The 19339-nt window shown below is 49.8% G+C and overlaps 1 protein-coding gene across 3 annotated transcripts in view; it reads right to left on the bottom strand.

Moving 5' to 3' along the window:
- Positions 1–13654: 13654 nt before the first annotated feature.
- TMCC1 (transmembrane and coiled-coil domain family 1) overlaps positions 13655–19339 on the bottom strand; it is a 59490-nt gene continuing 53805 nt past the window's right edge. For all 3 annotated transcript variants that reach the window (XM_027903296.1, XM_027903295.1, XM_027903297.1), the window contains one exon: positions 13655–17854. In XM_027903296.1, the coding sequence (XP_027759097.1) occupies positions 17540–17854 (315 nt within the window). In that variant the 3' untranslated portion in view covers positions 13655–17539. The remainder of the gene's footprint in view (positions 17855–19339) is intronic.

Here is a 19339-nt window from a genome sequence, read left to right on the forward strand (position 1 = left end):
AGCAAGCCCTGTGCTGCACTAGTTTCAGCATTTTGAATTTTGTAGCACAGAAGGAGAGTTCTCAGGCAGTTCCAGTTCAGCTTGCAAAGATAGTGTTCATGTACAATCCCCATGTTTCCGTGCACAAATATGTATTTGTGTTTGAACTCATCACAAATTCAAGGATGTAAAATATGTGACGTTACCAGTGTACTAATGGAAACAGTCACACAAATCTTTATACAAGTGAAACCAACTTTTTCTTTGAGCTATCTGGATAACCCAGTGGAATGGGCATCCAAAGTACTTCACCTACTGGTGAATGTGACCCTGGAACTGAGCAGAAATAGTAGTAAAGGAAAGACAGATGAAGCAAGGTCACCTGATATGGCTGAGGAAAGTGGGAAAGGTAATCAAACAAAATAAATAATTAAAATGACCTTTCAACACTCTGTTTTAAAACATAAACACCATACACTTAGAGACTGGGGTAGTTTTATCACTTGAATGTCAGCTCAGCTGTTCCATCTTTCTGTTCAAGCAATTGTCTTTGTGCTATTTCACATCTACCTATCACGTTGTACACAGTTGTGCAGTGTATTTCAGGGGTTATAGGTGTCCCTGGTATCCCTTTTCTCAGCTTCTTCTGCTCCACAAGGGGTAGAAGGCCTCATATACATCAGTCTGCAATGTTATCGTGCCCCATGCTAGTGACATAGTTGCTTACACGGTGCAGAGTGGTAGCTCCAGTGATTTAAATGGCCTGTTAGCCCTGCAAAGGCTGGGGAACTGCAGCAACCCTTCCCTTCATGGGGTTTGTCTGAAGAGAGAGCAATAATGAGCTCTAATAGAAAGGAGGACTGAGGAGCCACAGGCACTCGCTGCAGGTGACAGCCTGGGGCTGAGCTGCACTGCCTCTGGCAGAGGTGTGGATTGGCAGAAATTGTTCACCCAGGGATGGACGGCAGCAAACCCGGTGCACACACACTGTCAGGTCGGATTTGGGCTCTGTCAGCTTTTGTGTCCTTCCAGACCCAAACCTGCAGTCAGCAGCAAAGCCCCCAGCTGGGGCAGGACTTGTGTTGGTCCCCGTCCCACTCGGCAGGGCCAGCCTCAGCCCAGGGCTGTTTCACTCCTCCCTGGCCAATGCCTTGACTGTCCCTGCCGGCTGGGGGAGGCGACCAAGGGTCTGCCGGCGTCACAGTGGGAAAACATACATTTCACTAGGTGCCTTTAGGACATGTCATGAAATATGGGACCTTTCTCCTCCCTGAAAGCAAGTCCTTTCAGGCCAGGCGGCTAAATACCCCAAATTTGTTCCCACGTGGAGGGCCACTGACACACAGGAATTAGCTGGCAGGCTTGGGTCAGTTCCCAGAGGAGAGGTGTGAGCAGCACCAAAGCCAGCACAGCCAGCACTCATTAGGCTCTTGCCTGCAACCCAAGCAGAGGTGCCCAAGGTGGAGCAAGTTGCTGAGGTTTCTGTAGCCTGGAATCTGACCTCCTAGTCTTCTTATCTCCCTCTCGGTGCTCTCTGTCCTCTCACACAGAGAACAGCTTGTCATACAAGGGCAGGCTCCTAGAACCTACTTAATGGTACTTTTCACCTTCAGGGTTCTAACGTGCTTTGGTTTTATCTTTCCATCTTCTTCTGAGTGATGTCTATTTAAGCCTGGGTTAAAAAACAAAACAAAACAAAACAAAACAAAAACACAACACAAAAAACCCAGCAACACTTCTGTTTTCAATCAAAACTGTCTCTCAGTCACCTTTTTCATTGTAGCCTTGCTCAGCAGTGCTTTGACTTCTCTGTGCAGCACTCACAAAGGAGCTTGGGGACTGGCACAGGGAGGCTTCCTAGCTCACAAACAGCCCCACTGATTTTATCAAGCTCTTTGCTAAGCAGTTCTGTAACCATCGCTGGCAGGGACACAGAGCACAGCCCATGGCAAAGAGTACTTTGGTTTAAGTTTGTTCCTGGGACTGAAAAGGGACGTGTGTGTGTGTGTGTGTGTGTGTGTGTGTGTGTGTGTGTGTGTGTGTGTGTGTGTGGTTCCTGGTAGCTTTGACCGTTCTCTGACTCTCAGTCAGACACCTGTATGGGTCAGGTACTGATTCAGCTTCACAAACTTGGTCCGCACTGGCAGGCCCAGGTCTGGCTCTTCTCTCACGTGCAGGAAACCTGCAGAGTAAGCAGTGCATCAGGAGTGGCAGCATCTGGCCTGGGGGCTGTTCAGATGCAGAAGGTTGAATAAATATCAGTGGTTAAACTAGTAATTAACCCACCAGTTGAAATAACCAATAAATCCTGTGTTTTTCTCACAGTTGATGCAAATGAGAGTTGATTGTAAACATCTCATGCCTAAATTATACCTTGGAGAATCCAAGTGACACAGTTGGCCTTGCCTGAATTATTTCAATGCAAACAAGGCAGACAAATGAGGGTAATTGTCCAACTTCTTTGACTCGCTGGCTTTCACTCTGCTTGGAAACTCTTGCAGCTGGACATTCATGCAAGGTTTGGAATGTAAATGTACCTCGTTGCTCCAGATCTCACACTATTAGCAAACCTGTTTTCCTTTCATTTTTTTCTAAGCTAGAAAGGGAGGATTTGTTTTAAAAATGGGAAGAGCCTGTTTGTGGCCTGTATTTCAAAGGAACATTACATTCAAGCTCCCAGATGATCAATAAGAAACTGGTAGCCAATACTTTTGTTATTGTGCTGGGTCTCACACTTAATCAGCTTCAGATCTAATAGCTCTGATCCCATGCAAAAGATGGGGAACAACAGCATGTAAAAATATATGTTTCCCTATGTCACTTTATTTGTCACATGAAACTTTGCATCTGCTTCACATGAAGACCTAATCAGGCCAGCTCCTGGCTGGAGTTTTTTGTTCCAGAATTGGACAAAAAAAGAAAAAAATAACCAAAGTCTACTTCCTCCCTAAGGGGGCAACTCTTCCTTTTCCTGTGGACATCCTCCACAGACACAGCCTTCAGAGCGAGGGGGGAGGGAAGCATCAGAAGAGGCAACTGAAGAATGAGTAGGAAGTATCAAGTAACTGAGGAAGTTGGTGCCAGCAGAGCGCTGGGCAGCGGTACATCTGTATGGAACACGGTAAAGGCATCAGACACGGGCAGGTGAGCACTTCGTGCCAGCCACACAGTGAGCTGCAGAGCTGGGTACCCAGCCAGGCACAGCCAGGTGTGCTGTGCTGCTGCAGAACCTGGCCAGGGGGACTGGGGGCTGGCAGGCATCATACACACAGACACTGGATTTCAGCTGCCCTGTTCACGCTGCCGACAGGTGGGCTCCGCTTGCTCAAACAGCAGGTCTGTGCATGGGGTGGGAACCAGAATTTGGAAACATCAGAAGCCTTTACGGCAGCTTCACCAGCTCATCCTCACAGACATTGTTTACCAGGATTGCAGCAGGCTGCTGTGGGGAGCTGCTTGTTGCAAGGCCAGATCAGCATTTTGTTGGGCAGAGCTGGTGTTGGGCTGGCTGCTTCGCACCAGGAGGGGACGGATTTCAGCAGTGTTGCTCAGCCCCAGTGTTGCAGGTGCTCATGAAGCCACAAGCTGGCCAGGTGGCTACACAGGTCGCTGGCTCTGCGTGTACCCCAAAGAGGAGTGACGGTCTGCTGAGGGGAAGGGCTGGAAAAAGCCATTTGGATTGTAAGTTTGCACTCACTGTCCCTCTCACAGGGAGCAGCCATCTCTCAAGATGTCTAATGATGCAACTCTGCTGAAGAAAACAAATAATTCTTTACTTTCAGGAGGTCTTATTGTGAGCTTAAAGCTAAAACAACCAAATACCTTCCTGGTTTGAGAAAGGAAGAGACCAGGGCATTATTTTCCAGCAGCAGAGTACGGGACCCTTTCCACTTAGGAAAAACAAATATCTGTCTCCTTTTCTTTTCCTTTGCTGCAGATTCATTGACTAATAAATTCTTACCAGCTGTAACATTCATCTTCACACTTAAAAAATCAGCCTTGTAAAAGTCTACTTGCCCACAATGAGTAATTCTTCGATGGGTGAGTAATTTGTCTCCATGAAGGGGCTTATGTTTGGTTGATGCTTTTGCTGCTTAGGATAACATGCAGTGGGAGTCTGCCTGTTTTGCATAATTGTGTACTTTAACTAAGTGTTGGGGGAACTCAGTCAAGGGTGGGTAATTTCATTTTTATTGTCCTTAATGGCAACTGAATAAATAAATACAAAATAAATTAAAAACCCCCACACAAATTATGATCTGAATCTTTTCAGATCATGATTTTTCTCAAGATTATCCCAGTAAAGGATGCGGGAGACAATATGATGGCCAGGCTGGGAAACTTCCCTCACATATTTTCAGGTGCTTCCTAAGTGTTCTTAAGTTTTCCATTAAGTGTCCCTAGAGATCCAGTATTTGTGTGATTATCGGAAGGAAGAGGTCTTGATTTTTCTTTCCTTTTTTGGTTTCCTTTTTCTAATGGCTTCTTAAGGCTCTGCAACCCACATTTTTCTTTTCAGAACACAAGAAACAGCATCCCTTGTTTTCACACTTCAGAGAAGAGACAAAAGAGACCTTTTGGCAAAATGTCAGATTGTGTGACTGATAACACCCCCAATCATTTCAGACTATGACTTGTGGCCATGTTAGACTCAGATGTGAAAACAAAACACATACATTTTATGTTGGCCACTTCACTCCATTCTATTAAATTAGGACTAGTCATTAGCTGGTAGAGAGGGAGAATCATTTCCATCAAGAACCGGGGCAGGGGGGGTTGCATCTGACATTTCCTCTTCTCCCTCCCCCCATTTTCCAGCATTTTCCCTCCAGAGATGTTGGTGTGAAACCAGCTCACATGACAAATTAAAGTGATTCATATCTGCTGACGAGCCCCACTGCAGAGCAATCATGCAGATTTTGTGCACCCGGAGCCCAGGGAAGGACCCGGGTTGTGGCATACACTGCTTTTCAGAGCAGTCTGACACAACTTGGCTGAATTCATTCACAGCAAGTGAAGACCAAATGGTTCTCACTTGACAGCAGTTAATAATGCAGTTTTAAAAGGGATATTTTCTCTGCAAAATTAAATTTTCAAGACATCACCATTCATCTTCAGCCTTATCTTTTTGTCTGGATTTTTTTTTGGCTCTCCTATCAGTCTTTAAACACACAAACAGAGATTACACAGATAAGCCTACAGTATGGTTCATTCTGGCAGTGTCCTATCAATCACAGTTAATTAACTTGGGGGATCCATAAACTGGACAATTCAGCTGTGATTCTCCTGTCATCATGATCAAGTTAGAAGCAGCTCAATGCTCCTTTCAGAGGTGCCTAGTTGGCATCATGGCAGGTGGGAGGATGCCAGCAGATGCCAGCTCCCACACTGAGCACAGGGGAGCAGCACTGGTGGCCCCCGCCCTGGCAGAGCCCTCACCAGTCAGTGACAGGGGCTGGTGACAAGGCCCATCGACAGCTTCAGGCAGGGCAAGCAATGCAACAGGTCCGGGGCCCATCCAGGGCATCCAGTCAGGAGCAAAAGCAGATGGGTCCCTTAGCCCCACACTGCTAACAGAGCCCTGGCTGTCCCACCCAGCAGCTGGCAGCTGCAGGAGCCAAGGGGCAGAAAGGACCATGCACCGGGCTCAGGGGTGCCCCCCACGCTTGGGGAATGCCTTTGGAAAGATTGAACCCTGAGAGTTTAAGCTGTATCCGACATAGGATACTGGTGCTCCTCTTTAGATCACAAGAAAGTCTAAAATGTGGGAAACACCTTGTCTGGATCTGACTCCACAGGGAGAAGTGTGTAGAGGTGTTTTCACTGGTGCCTCCAATGAGGGATAAAAGCAGCAGTAAAAATTCAGAGGAGGAAAATGGGGGATTTCAAAATAATGACCTAAGCTGATTTCAACTCTGGAGTAGATGAAGGGAACAGAGCTGGGATCCGCTCCCATCAGATGGAAGAAAATTGGACAATTTCCCAGACAGATTGGCCCCAGCTGGGAAAGAGAAAGAAGGCAAGGAAGGAAGCTGGTTCAAGTAGGAGAACAGAAGCTCTGAGATACCGGGCATTTTCAAGAAAGTCAGATTAGATATATTATCAAATCAACAGCATTAGATATGGCTGGCAGTATCCTGGGAGCCGAGAGACAAAGCTTGTCAAAGCTGATAGTAAATCAAGGTGGAAAAGCAACCAGACTTTGTGATTTTTTTTCCTGACCAACATGGTGGACTGCCCATCACGGGACTGAGGAGATGCACTGGGGGCTGGCAGGGGCTCCAACATCTCTCCTACCTGTCAAAGAGACCATAGGCATCGGTGACCTGATGGATGTCATTTCACTTCCCTGTGCCTGGCTGGAGGAGGACTGCCCTGCCAGGCTGCTTGGCAGGAGTCCCTGAATATTAATTAGGCATTCTTAAGCAGGAGCTCCAAGCATGTGTTAGAAACTTCCTTGGTGAAAAACTTCAGCTCTCCCCAGACCCTCCTCTGAAAGGGCATGGATGGATTGTTGTCACAATCTGTATGTTGTGAAAACTACTTGCACTGCCTGAAATTCTCAGGGGTTCCAGATGCTCCAGACAAAAAAATCAAACCTTGGTGAGAGCCCATGAGCTGAAACAATAAACAAAACAAACTTGACCGCTGATTAGTGTTGGCTTGTTCCTCCTCAGGAGGTGGAGGGGGGGAACAGGGATTAGGGGAGCACTGGCACATCCTGAACCTCAGCCTGTGTCGGTGACCTGACGAGTCACTGACACTGCTCATTCTGGAGGAGACGAAGTACACAGCACAGCAGTCCCTGCTCCATCAGCCTCCAGAGGGATGTCCTGCAGCATTCCCAACGGCATAGCGCTGGGAAAGGAAGTGAGTCAGGGCTGGAGTGGGCTAACAGAGAAACACAACCAGCACCTTTAAAAACCACGGTCTGGTCTCAGACTGCAGGGATGGCCACAGGCGGCGGAAATGGGAAGTGTGGCTAGAAAAACCAGCCAATTCCTGCTCTACACTGCCCCTGTTCCCTGCCCAAAGCCCACACTCATGGGTTGCTGGGCCGCAGCACTAGACCTCACACCTCTGGGAGCAAACAGGGGCTTGTCCAGTCGGACCTCAAATGCTGCTGCCAGCAGGGCGAGCAATGAGTCCCAGGGTCCCCTGGCCAACCATCAGGACTTTCCCAGTCCTCAGCCTGCACCTGGAGCCTGGATGTGGCTCTGGCTGGTGTCACTGGGGGGAGGCACTTGGGGCACTAGTGCTATGTCCCACACTGGGTCCCAGAGCTGCTGGTGGCCAATGCATCGCTGGGGCCTCAGCAGGGTGCTGGCTCCCTGGCTACACAGGAGTACCCTGGACTGACCTTGTCCCACCCTGTCAGTAGTCTCAGTGTGGGGAGATGCCTCAACAAGTGAAAACCCCAGTGTGCAGCCTCTGGTCTGGGTGGTGCAGCGAAGAGGACCATCACAGTCCCGGCTGGCCCTGGCTGTCCGTGGGCCTGTGACCCTTCTCAAAATCTTCATCTCAGAGGGAGGCAGCAGTCCATCACCAGCTGAGCCTCACCATCACCCTGACGAGATCTGCAGGGACAGCAGCTACCCCATATACATGCTCCAAGGGAAATCTTAAAAATAGAAGGCAGCAGAGTGTGTGCCAACTCTGCCAGGTGCCACAGCCGCAATAAAATCAGGGTGGGACGTGAGCCAAGCCAGCCAGGAGGGGCTTCACCCACCCACAGCCTCCCGGGAAGCTGGCTGGCATGTGAGGGGTCCTTCGGCACTGCTTCGCTCGGGCTTGACGTCCGCACGATTGTGCTCCGAGCACCCCGGCGCAGCATCGGGCGGTCCCCGTGGTGCGGGCACTCGGCTGATGCTGCCTCGGGGCCGTGGGAACTGGAAATCCAGCGCTGGGTATCCAGGAAGCCCTTTGTAACCCAGACAGTAGCAATGTATCTACTCCGCTGCCATTATCACTCCTGTCACTGGTACGTCCGTGTAAAACATGTTTAGGTAAGCCTAGCAAGAGCGATTATCTTGACCTACAAACCGTGCCTTGCCCGTGTTTTTGTATCAGGGGCGGAGACCAGGCAAGGCTGACTTCGCTGCTCCCCTGGATGCTTATCAGCCTGCGGAGAGGAAAAGCCGAGGCCCCCCGTGTATCAGCCGCCCTCCGTGGGTGGTTCCAGGCTCCCTGCGAGCTCCCGCGGCAGGAGCGGCTTCGCTGCCACCGCCCTATGCAGGAGCTGCCTGTTCCCGCAGCATGTCCCGGCTCACGCCACCACCCCCAGAGCCGAGTCCCAGCCTCGGGCTGAGGTCTCTGCTATCCGGGCAACCCAGTGCGGGCCTGAGCCTTCCCCACAGAAGGACCGGAGTAGTTCAGGGTCAGGTGGGACATCCCAGCTCACTCGCTTTTTGAGTCTCTGAATTCCTGTGTGGGGTTCCCTGGGCAGCTCCCGCAGCTGTGGGAGCAAAGCAATATGAGTATCTGGGACAACAAAGCCCCAGATTTCCTTTTGCTGATGGGGAGAGGGGGAAGGATTTTAGCAGCTCGGTTAAAAGCCATTTCCCAGTCAGCTCCCTTCATTTCCCAACTCAGAGCTGTGCCCTGTCCCTACAGCTCTCACTCTGTGCCTCCCAAGTTTCAGCTGGGGCCCTACCTTGCCCCCAGTAATTAACCACACTGGTAACACCTGGCAAAAGGTGCGGCTCTTGGCAGCTCTTGGGAAGGTGATGTGGCACAAGGATGATGGGCATTTTGCTAACAGGAGGGAGCATCTTCAGGCTTAACCTCTGTGGGTTTATCTGGCCCCAGGGGGGGCAGCTTATCCTTGCCAACTCTTCCTGCACTGTGCTGTTCCTGGGCCCCTGTGGGCTGTCTCCCCATTGAGCTGGCCCAGCTGCCACCTCCAGGGCCCTGTCACTCTGTAGTGTTGCCACTGTGGGGATCCCTCCTTCCCTGGCCCATGTCAGGAAATCGGGAATTTATCAGTGTGGCCATTGTTCATACACTCTCTGTCCTCAGAGAACCTCCAAATCTCATATGATCTCCCCCCCTTCTTTTCCTCTTAGGAGGCTACCCTGCATCTGAGAAAAGGCTTCTTTGTGTGTGAACTCTGCAGCTGGGGAGACCACCCCACTAGAGCAGGGCTGAGGCTGGTCCTTGGGGAGCCTTGGCCAGCATGGTTCTGCTTTGCTGCTGGGGCAAGCCAGCAAAGAGGACAGCAGGATGTCTGGGAGCCAGAGGAGACTCCAAGCCTGTAGAGCCAGGACTGCCAGCAAACACGCTGCACCAGGAGAGGCAGCGATATCAGGCCTGGATGCTCAACAGAGCTACCTACGGCGGATGAAGCAGGGAGGAGCTTGTCACAAATCTTTGCGGACTCCAGCCCCACTTTGAGGGGAAGAGAGGAGAACTCTGGATCAGACAAATAACTAATTTTCACAGTAATCACAGACCCAGCCATGCTTATCTACAGAAGCAGAGCATTCAGCCTTATGTGACAGCTGGTTTGAGAGCCATCAAGTGTGTGCCATGAACAATTATCCCTTGGAATGCCTCCCTCCAGAGCAGGGGCAATGAGGCATTGCAGAGCTGTGCCCTGAATGCTGTGTGTGGGATTGGGAGAGGGACTGCTGAGCCTGAGTGGGGAGAGGCTCTTCCTCGCCTGGGCCAACATCGGACACAGGAGTGGATTCAAGCAGTACTAATCACTGAATTTCTGCTGAAGTGATGTTAAATCATGGGGAAGAGGGGTCCTGCAGCACGTGACCAGCGCGGCGGATTCGATGTGCTGCTGCATCGGCCGCTCGTGGCCCGGTGACGGAGCTGCCGGGACGTTTCCATGACCGGGATGTTCGTAAGCCCGGGATGCTCCGGAGCCCGGGGCAGCCTCGGCGGGGTGTTTGTGTGATCGAGCAGGTCCGGGTCTCCACGTCCCTTTCCGCTCCCCAGCTCAGGGAGGCAGCAGCACTGTGCGAGCAGAGAGCGCGGCAGTGCTGGGAACACACCGGCGGGGCCTGCAGGTGGGCGGGCTGGGCAGTGCCAGCGCCCACAGCCGCTCCCGGTGCCCGTCCCCCCGCAGCTGCCAGGCGCAGCCCCGCCGAGCGGGGGTGCCGGGGCGCGCTGTGGGCCCTGCGGGCAGGCAGCGCGGGGCCCGGGGGCTCTGCCGGCACCGGGGACTCTGCCGGTACCGGGGGCTCTGCCGGCACCGGGGACTCTGCCGGTACCGGGGGCTCTGCCGGTACCGGGGGCTCTGCCGGCACCGGGGACTCTGCCGGTACCGGGGGCTCTGCCGGTACCGGGGACTGCCGATACCGGGGACTCTGCCGGTACCGGGGGCTCTGCCGGTACCGGGGACTGCCGATACCGGGGACTCTGCCGGTACCGGGGGCTATGCCGGCACCGGGCGCTCTGCCGGCACCGGGGACTCTGCCGGTACCGGGGGCTATGCCGGTACCGGGGCCGGGCGGCTCCGGCCGCGCTGCCCAGGCACGACCGCCAGGGGGCGCCAGAGCCCGCAGGCGCTGAGCGCGTGCAGTGCCGGGTAGCGCCGCCAGGCGGCGGCAGAGCCGGGGGGGCCGCGGGTCCCTGAGGGCGCGGGAAGCGGGACCGTCAGAGCCCCGGGCTGCTCCTCCGACCCCGCCATCGGAACGGGCCCGGGGCTGCTCCTCCGACCCCGCCATCGGAACGGGCCCGGGGCTGCTCCTCCGACCCCGACATCCCACCCCTCCGCAGCACGGGCGCCCTGATGCCGGGCAGGCGGTCCCACTCCCTCCCTCCCTCCCGGCCGCCCCGGCTCCGGCGGAGAACGCGGGATTCCTTCCCGCAGTTCAGAAGGACAGTCTTTGTCTGTAAACACCCGCAGGCCGGGAGCTGCCACCGCCTGCACTGCGGGACCCGCCGGCCCGGGTACCTCCCGGCCGGCTCTGTGGGCTCGTGTTGCTCGGGTCGCTCCCACAACAACCCCTTTCCCGGGCGGGAAGCGATGGGCGGGACAGATGGGAGGCCAGCTGGTCATCTACCTGACAGTCTGTTTCCAGAGAGGGAGAGAAATGCCGATGTGCCCATGGCAGGAGCAGAGCTGATCTGAAATAAGCAGAAGATCTCTCAAACAAACATTTTTGGAGGAACATACCCTAAGTTCCCGAGCGGTGTGGGACTGGACGGTTCTACCCGTGCCGAGGACAGTAACTGCCTCAGCACACGTGAGACAAGGATCAGGAGGGTCGAGGATGTTGTTTCCTTGAAGATGTTTTCTGCTGAGGAGTGAAATGTGACCTGCATCTCATATGATCCCTCTTCTCAGGATCCCTAGCCCAGGTAAGCAGGATGTTGATGTGTGAAACATCCCACTTAGCTCTCAGGGTGTGCCCGAGAGGAGGATGAGCCAGGCTTTCCGGTCACAGCTCCCTCCCCCTCAGTCCGCTCTTGTGTCAGCACCATCCTCTCCAGTGACATGTTCAGCAGGGCCGAGGAGGAATGGGAGTTGGCTTGGCCCCGAGCTCATGTTCACATTCAGGGGCTGAGGAAGCACGTGAGTGATGTGCAAGTGTGGCAGCAGTGCCTGAACCGGGTGGAATCGAGGAGCTGACTGACAAGATGGAGCAACGTGGTGTCACACTCATCTGCTTCTCTGCTGGCCAGACAGGCTCTTGGGGCTCCCACTCCCTACAGATAACAGCTAGGGTTAAGCATAAAGGTGTTTGTCAAACAATGAACTGGAGCCAGGGGTGTCCTCAAAGCTGTCACGGCAGAGATCTGATAGGTAACCCCAATCTGAGAGTGCTGTTGAGTGTAGTGGAGGAACTTTTGAACACCTTCAGACCTCTTGATTGTAAGGCAAGGCGAGTATCAGCTGTGAACAGGCAGGGCTACAGGCTCAGCTGCACTGGGGAGGTGGCCTGAAAACAAGCTGCAGCTTCCCATCCTGCTCCAGCCTTTCTCCTCGGGCACTGTTCCTTATTTTGCCCCCTTGGGCCAGGGTTGGCACAAAGCTGGTACAGAGCATGCATATGTGGTGACATTTATTCCTAAATTCTGACAGGATCTGGCTAGGGTGTGAGTCACTCAGCAGAGCTGGTTAGCCCAGGGATGTTCTATTTCTTGCTAACTCAGGCAGCAGAGAACCTTCTTCCCATTTCTGCTGAATTCCACTCAGTGAGGGAGGCTCCACTAAGGCAATGAACCACGAACCACCACTTTTAAAGGAGAAAGTGGGTTTGGTGTTTAAGGAACAACTTGAAGACAGGTATTTTGTGGTAGGGAGCTGTCTGTTTGCCCAAATATTCACTATCAGCACATCAAGGTGTGATTTGGCTAGGGAGAATGACTGCTCCAGTGAGAATCATCAGCCAATTCCTCACCTCCACAGCTGCAACCCAGCATAGCCTTACCCTTGCCACATCCCTGTTTGTCCCACAGGACCTGGGTGGAGAGATCAAACTACTTCCCACAGACTAACCAAAAAACTGAATAGCAACTCCTAATCCTCTAAATTACGGGATTAAATCTGTTGACTGCTTTCACCCTTGGTCATCATGCCCTCTTGTTGGTTCTGAGCCACAGCCAGCACCTCTCAAGTGACTGCCCCAAAAGAATTTACCCCAGAACCATTTACCCTCACTACCAGAACAACATTCTATCCTGGGCCAGACATCTCTAGCAAAAAAAGCCATATGCACTTGCTTCATTATAAACTGCTGGAATGTGCATTCTGGTTCTGGGGAATTATAGGGAAAAAAATCCCTGCAAAGAGCTGCTTTTGCTTTTTGACCTCTTGCTGGTTTTACAGTGCTTGCACCTCTGTGAAAACAAAGACTCAGTCCCTTTCTGCTTAAAAAGTTGTTTCCGTTCCCTTCTTGGTTCTGTGTTCCTGAAGCCACATGACCAAAAAACAAGTGGAATGAGTATCTTCTGCACATCAGTGATGAATCTGCTCACTTCCAGCTTGTACAAATAATAGAGAATTCAGAAATTCTCCTATGAAACATGGTAGACAAAATACCTCTGCTTAGAGCAGTGGCTCAACAACATTCTGCATACACTCTCTTGCCTCTCCTCAGGGAGAGCCAGCTTTCTGCTGGTCAGTGCTGTCCTGCCTTCTTTGCAGGGCCCAGAACTGCTCCATCACAAGCTCCCCATGAGACACACGGGTGAGGCCACCATTGCACATGGCTCTGCACATGCAGCACACACAGAGCTGACCCTGCAATCCCTTACGGACAAAGTCCACAGAAGCAAGGGTCCTTCTCGTCTGGGGCAGGGTAGATCACAGACCAGATGTGGGAAAATACAGGACCAACTGCTGGTCCTTCCAAGCCAGACACCTCATGGGTAGGTCATCTCACTTGATGACACCACCTGCAAGCAGAGCGTGGCAGGGAGGGAGGCAGACACACGGTGACGTCTGAGCCAGCGGGGACCCTGCCAGAGGCTGTCCCAGGCTCGGGGGAGGCCAGAAGGGATCAGATGAGGAAGAATGCAGTGCTGCTGCTCCTCCTCCTCCTCCTCCTCCACTCACAAAGATCAGACACTGCTGCCACTTTATTCTTGCTGTGCCCAGGTGGTGCATGGCTGACTGTAGGATGAAGAACTTGCTCACATTTTGAGCTCTTAGGGCTCAGCACAGTTTGAACAATCCCCGCCCTGTCCCTTTGGAAACATCCAAAGTAGGCCGGTGTTAATAGCTGAGGTCTTTATTTAAAGTTTTTATATACAGTAAAAGTGTCACAGATAAATCTGTGACAATCAGACAAGACAAATGTAAATCTCTCTCAACAATTAGCAGCTTAAGATCTATAAACTACAGTGTTACGTTCACAAGTGTCATTTCTGTACTTTTCAACCCGTGCAAGTGAGTTTTTCCGTTTATTTTCTTTACACTTTTAAAACACACTTACAGCTAAGTCAATTGCCTACAACTATACCACCTGGCATACACAACACAGACACACAGGGTTTGTAACTCCTTAGCCACATTCAGAATTCACTTAAAAACTGGCAAAACTACTCAATCTTGAACCCTTTGTAGCCTGGCTTCTTTTGTTAAAATGCCTTTTTTTTAAAAAAAAAAAAATGCATATTTTCAAAGCTGTCAAGACAGTGCTTTCCTGTCCTAGTGTAACACGTACACAAGTCAGCAGTTCATTTGATCAGACCTAAGCACACATGGGATTGGAATAAATCAATGGAGTAACTGCTGGGAGCATGCTGGGTATCATTAAACGAAACTAATAAAAGAAAACAAGAACTTTACGAAACTTTAAATGGTAATTTTTTTTGCATCAAGATATTCTTTCTTTGAATTGAAGGAAACAGGGGAAACAGATGAAATTCATTTGAACTCTCAAATGTCAGTGAGGAGCTGCTCTTTTGAAACTTACACAGTCCATTATATTTTTTCCTTTTTTATGTGCCAAGGTGATACAAACACATCTAAGCAATTTCTGTGTCTTTTCAACTCCGAATAAGAAATGTTTTGGGAAACATTCTGCAACTCTTGAGATGGTCACTAAAACATTTGTTATCTACAAAGGCGGCTGTTAAAGGTAGTCACACACGCACTCACATCCACAGCTGAAACTGTCCTCTATGTGTCATCCAGAAACACTCCATCAGGAAAGCAAACACAACCACGTACAAGGAAAGGGAGCTTTAAAGCTAGAATCACATTTCCAACAATATCATCATTGTTAAGCTATCAGAAATCATCACAGACCTTCAAACTGAAGAGGGAGAAAAACCCCAAGATGTTCTGCTAATTCAAAAGGCAAAACACATGGCAATTGTATTAGGATATGAAAAGTGGATGCAGCATCATACATGGCATTACTGCAGACAATTTTCTGGAATGGAAGAAACTGCCGAGAGAGAAGGAGACACACAGACACTTTGTCCACTCATATACACGGGGCCTCCACCAAACAGTTCTGAGGTGTAAGTTTCTATTAAGCCTGCACCTTCTAGCAAATTAGCAAATAGTAATTATTGAATATGACAGAGTTGAGACGCTACATGAAATCAGAATATAAAGAAGAGGGACAAAGACTTCCTAAATACTACAGATGAGGGGCACTGAGTGTCCAGATCTATTGGCTTTCAACTCCTTCCTGCTTTGACCACATAAAAACCTCCCATACGCAATTCTACTGTGATCAAAACTGAAAAAAAAAAACAACCAGAGGTAAAAAGGCCAGGTTTCAGAAATAAAGGCAACAAAGCATTTCACTTATGTCCCAAATCAGTTCTTACTGCTATTCACACATTTGTTTCTGACAAAACCGTGTAATGGGAAGCCAATAGTTACCCAAGAAACATGAGTCACCAGAGAAGGGTGGCACCAGACCAGAGCCTCACTGGAGCAAGGAGCAGGGCCAAGGGGAGGAATGGCCATGCACCTTTGCTCTGGCTGTGGCACTGCAGAAAGCACGAGCAGCACTGGCCTGAGTCAGCTGCAATTGGCAATTTGTATTTTAAGTAGGACAGGAGCAGACTAGTGCACATGGTGGCAGAGAGGTGTGCTGGGATCCCTGGAGAGGGGGCACCTGAGTTTCCTCTGACTACAGAAAAAAACCTTTGGAGGAAGCAAGATGGTTGGACGGTGGAGGGTTTGCCTCCACTGGCAATCAGAAAACCCTCAAAACTGTTAAACTTGTTTGAGGGAATTTCTCAGAATCTGCATCACAGCACAATGTCTGTACAGTATCTGTCTATATATATGTACGTGATGTACATGTCTCATAAATGTACAGGTATGATTTCAACTGGTTTAGGTCATGTGGGCAACATCTGGTTCCTAGAGGGAACCTGATCCTGGAAGGAAGAAAAATAGTAAGACCTAACTAAACACCATAAATGGTTTTGAAAGAGAATCATGGAGTCTTTTGGGATTTCACGAAGACAGAAGCTGAATCTTGGCATTGTTATGGTGAAAGGGACAGCAGTTAAAAACCAGCACAGAGTGAACACAGATTCCTTGGACATGAGGGCTGCCTGCCTGTACCAACAGGTCACCAGCAATGACATGCTGAGAAGGCTTGGGGTTACATTTGAGGCTGACATTTCCTTTAGAGCTTTGCAAAGGTGTCTGCACCAAGTGCTGGCTCCTGTGGCTGAAAAAAGAGGATGCTCTCTTGGCACACCACAGACACAGACACACAAATGATCTTACCAGAGCCTTACAGGAGAAAAACTTTGGTTTCACTTTTCAGGGGTTTCTTTAAAAATTAGAGCTACTTCTGAGACAACCATTCTTTTAAGTGGACTGTTGAGTCAATATTTCTTTCCTTAAAAGAACCTGTCTTTTCCCTAGGAAGGGATGAACAGAAGTTCCTTCTTCTTACCCTGAGGCAGGAATGAGAGATGACATGCAAACAAAAAATATAAACATACTATCCTTCACATCTGGAAAAGGAAAAAAGCCTTGCATGACAAAAAGGTGTGGAGAAGACAGATGTTTTTTGATGATGCTGCATCTGTATGCTCAGGAGGACAGACAATTAGCATGTGAACAGCACCGTGTTCAACAGGCTGGCACTAGAAACTACTCTCCGCCCTCCTCAAAACTGCTTCAGGATAAGACACCTCACAATTATTCACGCATTTCTTCATTTACAAACATCACTTCTTTATTTGAAAGAAAAAAAAAAAAAGACCCTCCCAACCCCTTCCAAAAAAACCCCCAATAATAATAATAATTATAATAATTATAATAATAATAAAAAATCCTATTAGAAACAATAAGGAAGCACTGAGAGTTTGAGTATTACACTCTTCAAGTATGCTGTTTGGATTTTTTTTAAATCTGTGAATATACATATATTAAAAAAAACCTTAAAAGTGCGACCAAGGGCTTCTGCTTAAAGATAAGTATTTCAAGGACTACTTCAAAATACTGTAGCACGACTGTGCAGTTATTGTGTATGGCATGAGGCTTCCACTCCATCCACTCAGCCAAGTTAGCCAGCCTTACAGAAAGTTACTGAAGTCAGGTTAGCACAAACGGTGGACCCAGATGCTGAGCTGAGAGAGAGAGATCCACGCCGTTTTTCTCTTGTTAAGGAAAGAAACCACTCTGAACGCATACATTTGGACATGGAATGTGATCAGACTTCACAGTAAAAGTTTAGTGTTACAGGTTTGCTGTGGTACCATCATTCAAGGCTGTGCACTAGATTGAGCTTTGATCATCTTAAGCTAACCACGTTCTCTTCTTCCTGACAGGTTTAGTACAGTAGTTCAAGCCACAATTTAAATTGCCCGTTGGTATGCTCCAAATTTCTGTATTTTATTAATTTCTTTTGTACATTTTAAAGAATCTTAAGATTTGCATCCAAAGAGAACCATGCTACATAAAAATTATCCAGGATTCTCGCCAAAAGAGTTCTTGAATAAAATCTAAAAAATACTATTGCAATGCATCTTGCAGAGAAAAAATGTTATTTTAAATGTAAACAAATTCACTCGGACACTTTAAAACTTCAGCGGAGTAGTTGCTGACTAATCTTTGCCACACTTGCTCACCAAGAGTGCCGGGAGGGAGCAACATAGCCCATTCCTGCCACCATCATCTGGGGGGAGACAAGAACCGTTCCAAGTAGCCGGTGATGGCGTCCCAGTGCTTCCACAAAAAGGCAATGAAAACCACTATAAATAAAGTGCTGAACGTCCTATTGCGAGTCTTCATGAGGGGCACGACACAGTTGGCCACAGTGGAGACGAAGACGAGGAGGACAGCCATGACAGCCAGCAGGATGTTGATGAACTTCCCCAGCAGGTTCCTGGCTGTGGCGTTCTCCAGCCCCTCCAACTGCACCACTTGCTGCTGCTGCTGCTGCAGCTCCATCTTGGAGATGCGTGTCTGGCACGCTTCCAGTGCCTCCTGTGGGCAAGAACGCACTCTGGGTTACACACATTCCACAGCTGTCACCCCACAGCCTGGGCCAGGCCAGGGTCAGCATTCCCACACCTCACACAGCTCCTGACCTGAGCAGAGGTAGCGGTGCCATTTCCCGTGCCTAAGGGTGAAAAGCCCCTCACTAACTGAGCGCTGCAGTCTGTAACACACGGTGGCACCTCATCTGCACCCCAGAGGCTCAACGGAGAGATGCCAGGTTGGGTAGAAGTTGGGCTTTGTTAGAACACACCCTTCAGTGCCACCTCGCACTGTCAGCTGCCAGACCCTGCACATGGTGCTATGACCCACCATCCTTCCTCTCTCACTGTCAGACCACGCAGTCCTCAGCAATCCCACAGCCTCTGTCCAGAATGGGGGGCTACCCTGCCAGCTGGTTACTTCAGCTTTGGTTCCAAGAGGTCACTGAGAGGACAAAGGTGCTGTACCTAGCCAGAAATCTTTGTCCTCTTCCTCTTCTAGGATGTGTATTCCCAGAACCTCCTACTTCAGTGGCTTGTGCTTATCTGGCCCCTCTGCAGAAAACTAGTCAATCTGGCAGAAAACTAAGTCAACAAAAATAACTACCCAAAGGCTCAGCTGTGTTCTGCTTGCTTAGTGAGCTGTGAGCTCAGGGAAAGGTCTGAGGAGCACCAGGGCTGGGACTGCACAGCTGCCATCGCAGGAGGAAGATCTCTTCCAGACTGCAGCAAGCTGTGGCAGTGGCACAACTCCAGGTGACACTGGGAGGGCTGAGGAAAGATGTCTAGGAGAAGGGTAGGAAGCATGAGATTTATGGAACTGCCTCCAGGAAGAAGCAAAGCAACAGGACGTGGAGGGAGAAGACTAACCTGCAGAAAACCAGCTCTCCAAAGCCCTGCTGATTTGGGGGGGTTTTGTCAGATCTTTTCACTGGGCCAAACCTCAACTGGACCAACCTAACCTGCACTAAAACACAGACCATATGCAACACAGTGGTCTAGGAAGAAGGAAAGAGGTTTTATGGCAATTAACACAAGGAGATACTTCTGCTTTTGAAGATACAAAGTTACAATTTTTCCGCTAATCCTCAGAGTTAGGTTTCTCAGGCTGACTTGCAAGTACCATCTGCAAGTCTGCAGCAAAGCAGCAGTTCCTCCCAGACTGACCGTTGCTCACACTAGAAATATCTTGTGTCAGTGATCAGAACTGAGATGTCTGCTAAAACTAGCAAAGCAATTACTTAAAATGGACAAGACACTTGTTCCTGAATAGGCCTTTCTCCACAAGGGTCAGAAGCTGCTTTGCTTTGTAGAAAGGCCTCCAACTTCATGATCTCTGTCTCATACCTTTTTTTACATACTGAAACTTCTCTTTCAAAAAAGACCTCCTTATTTGGGCAAAGCCAACAGAAAGAATTGTTTCCTGACTCAGTGCAGTGCACACATAAAGCCATTTTTCCTTAGACGGATGTGATCATTGCTGTAAAACTAG

The sequence above is a fragment of the Empidonax traillii genome, unplaced genomic scaffold (genome assembly GCF_003031625.1).
Source record: "Empidonax traillii isolate 1590-97213 ecotype Southwest subspecies unplaced genomic scaffold, ASM303162v1 scaffold956:size363975, whole genome shotgun sequence".
Lineage (NCBI taxonomy): Eukaryota > Metazoa > Chordata > Aves > Passeriformes > Tyrannidae > Empidonax > Empidonax traillii.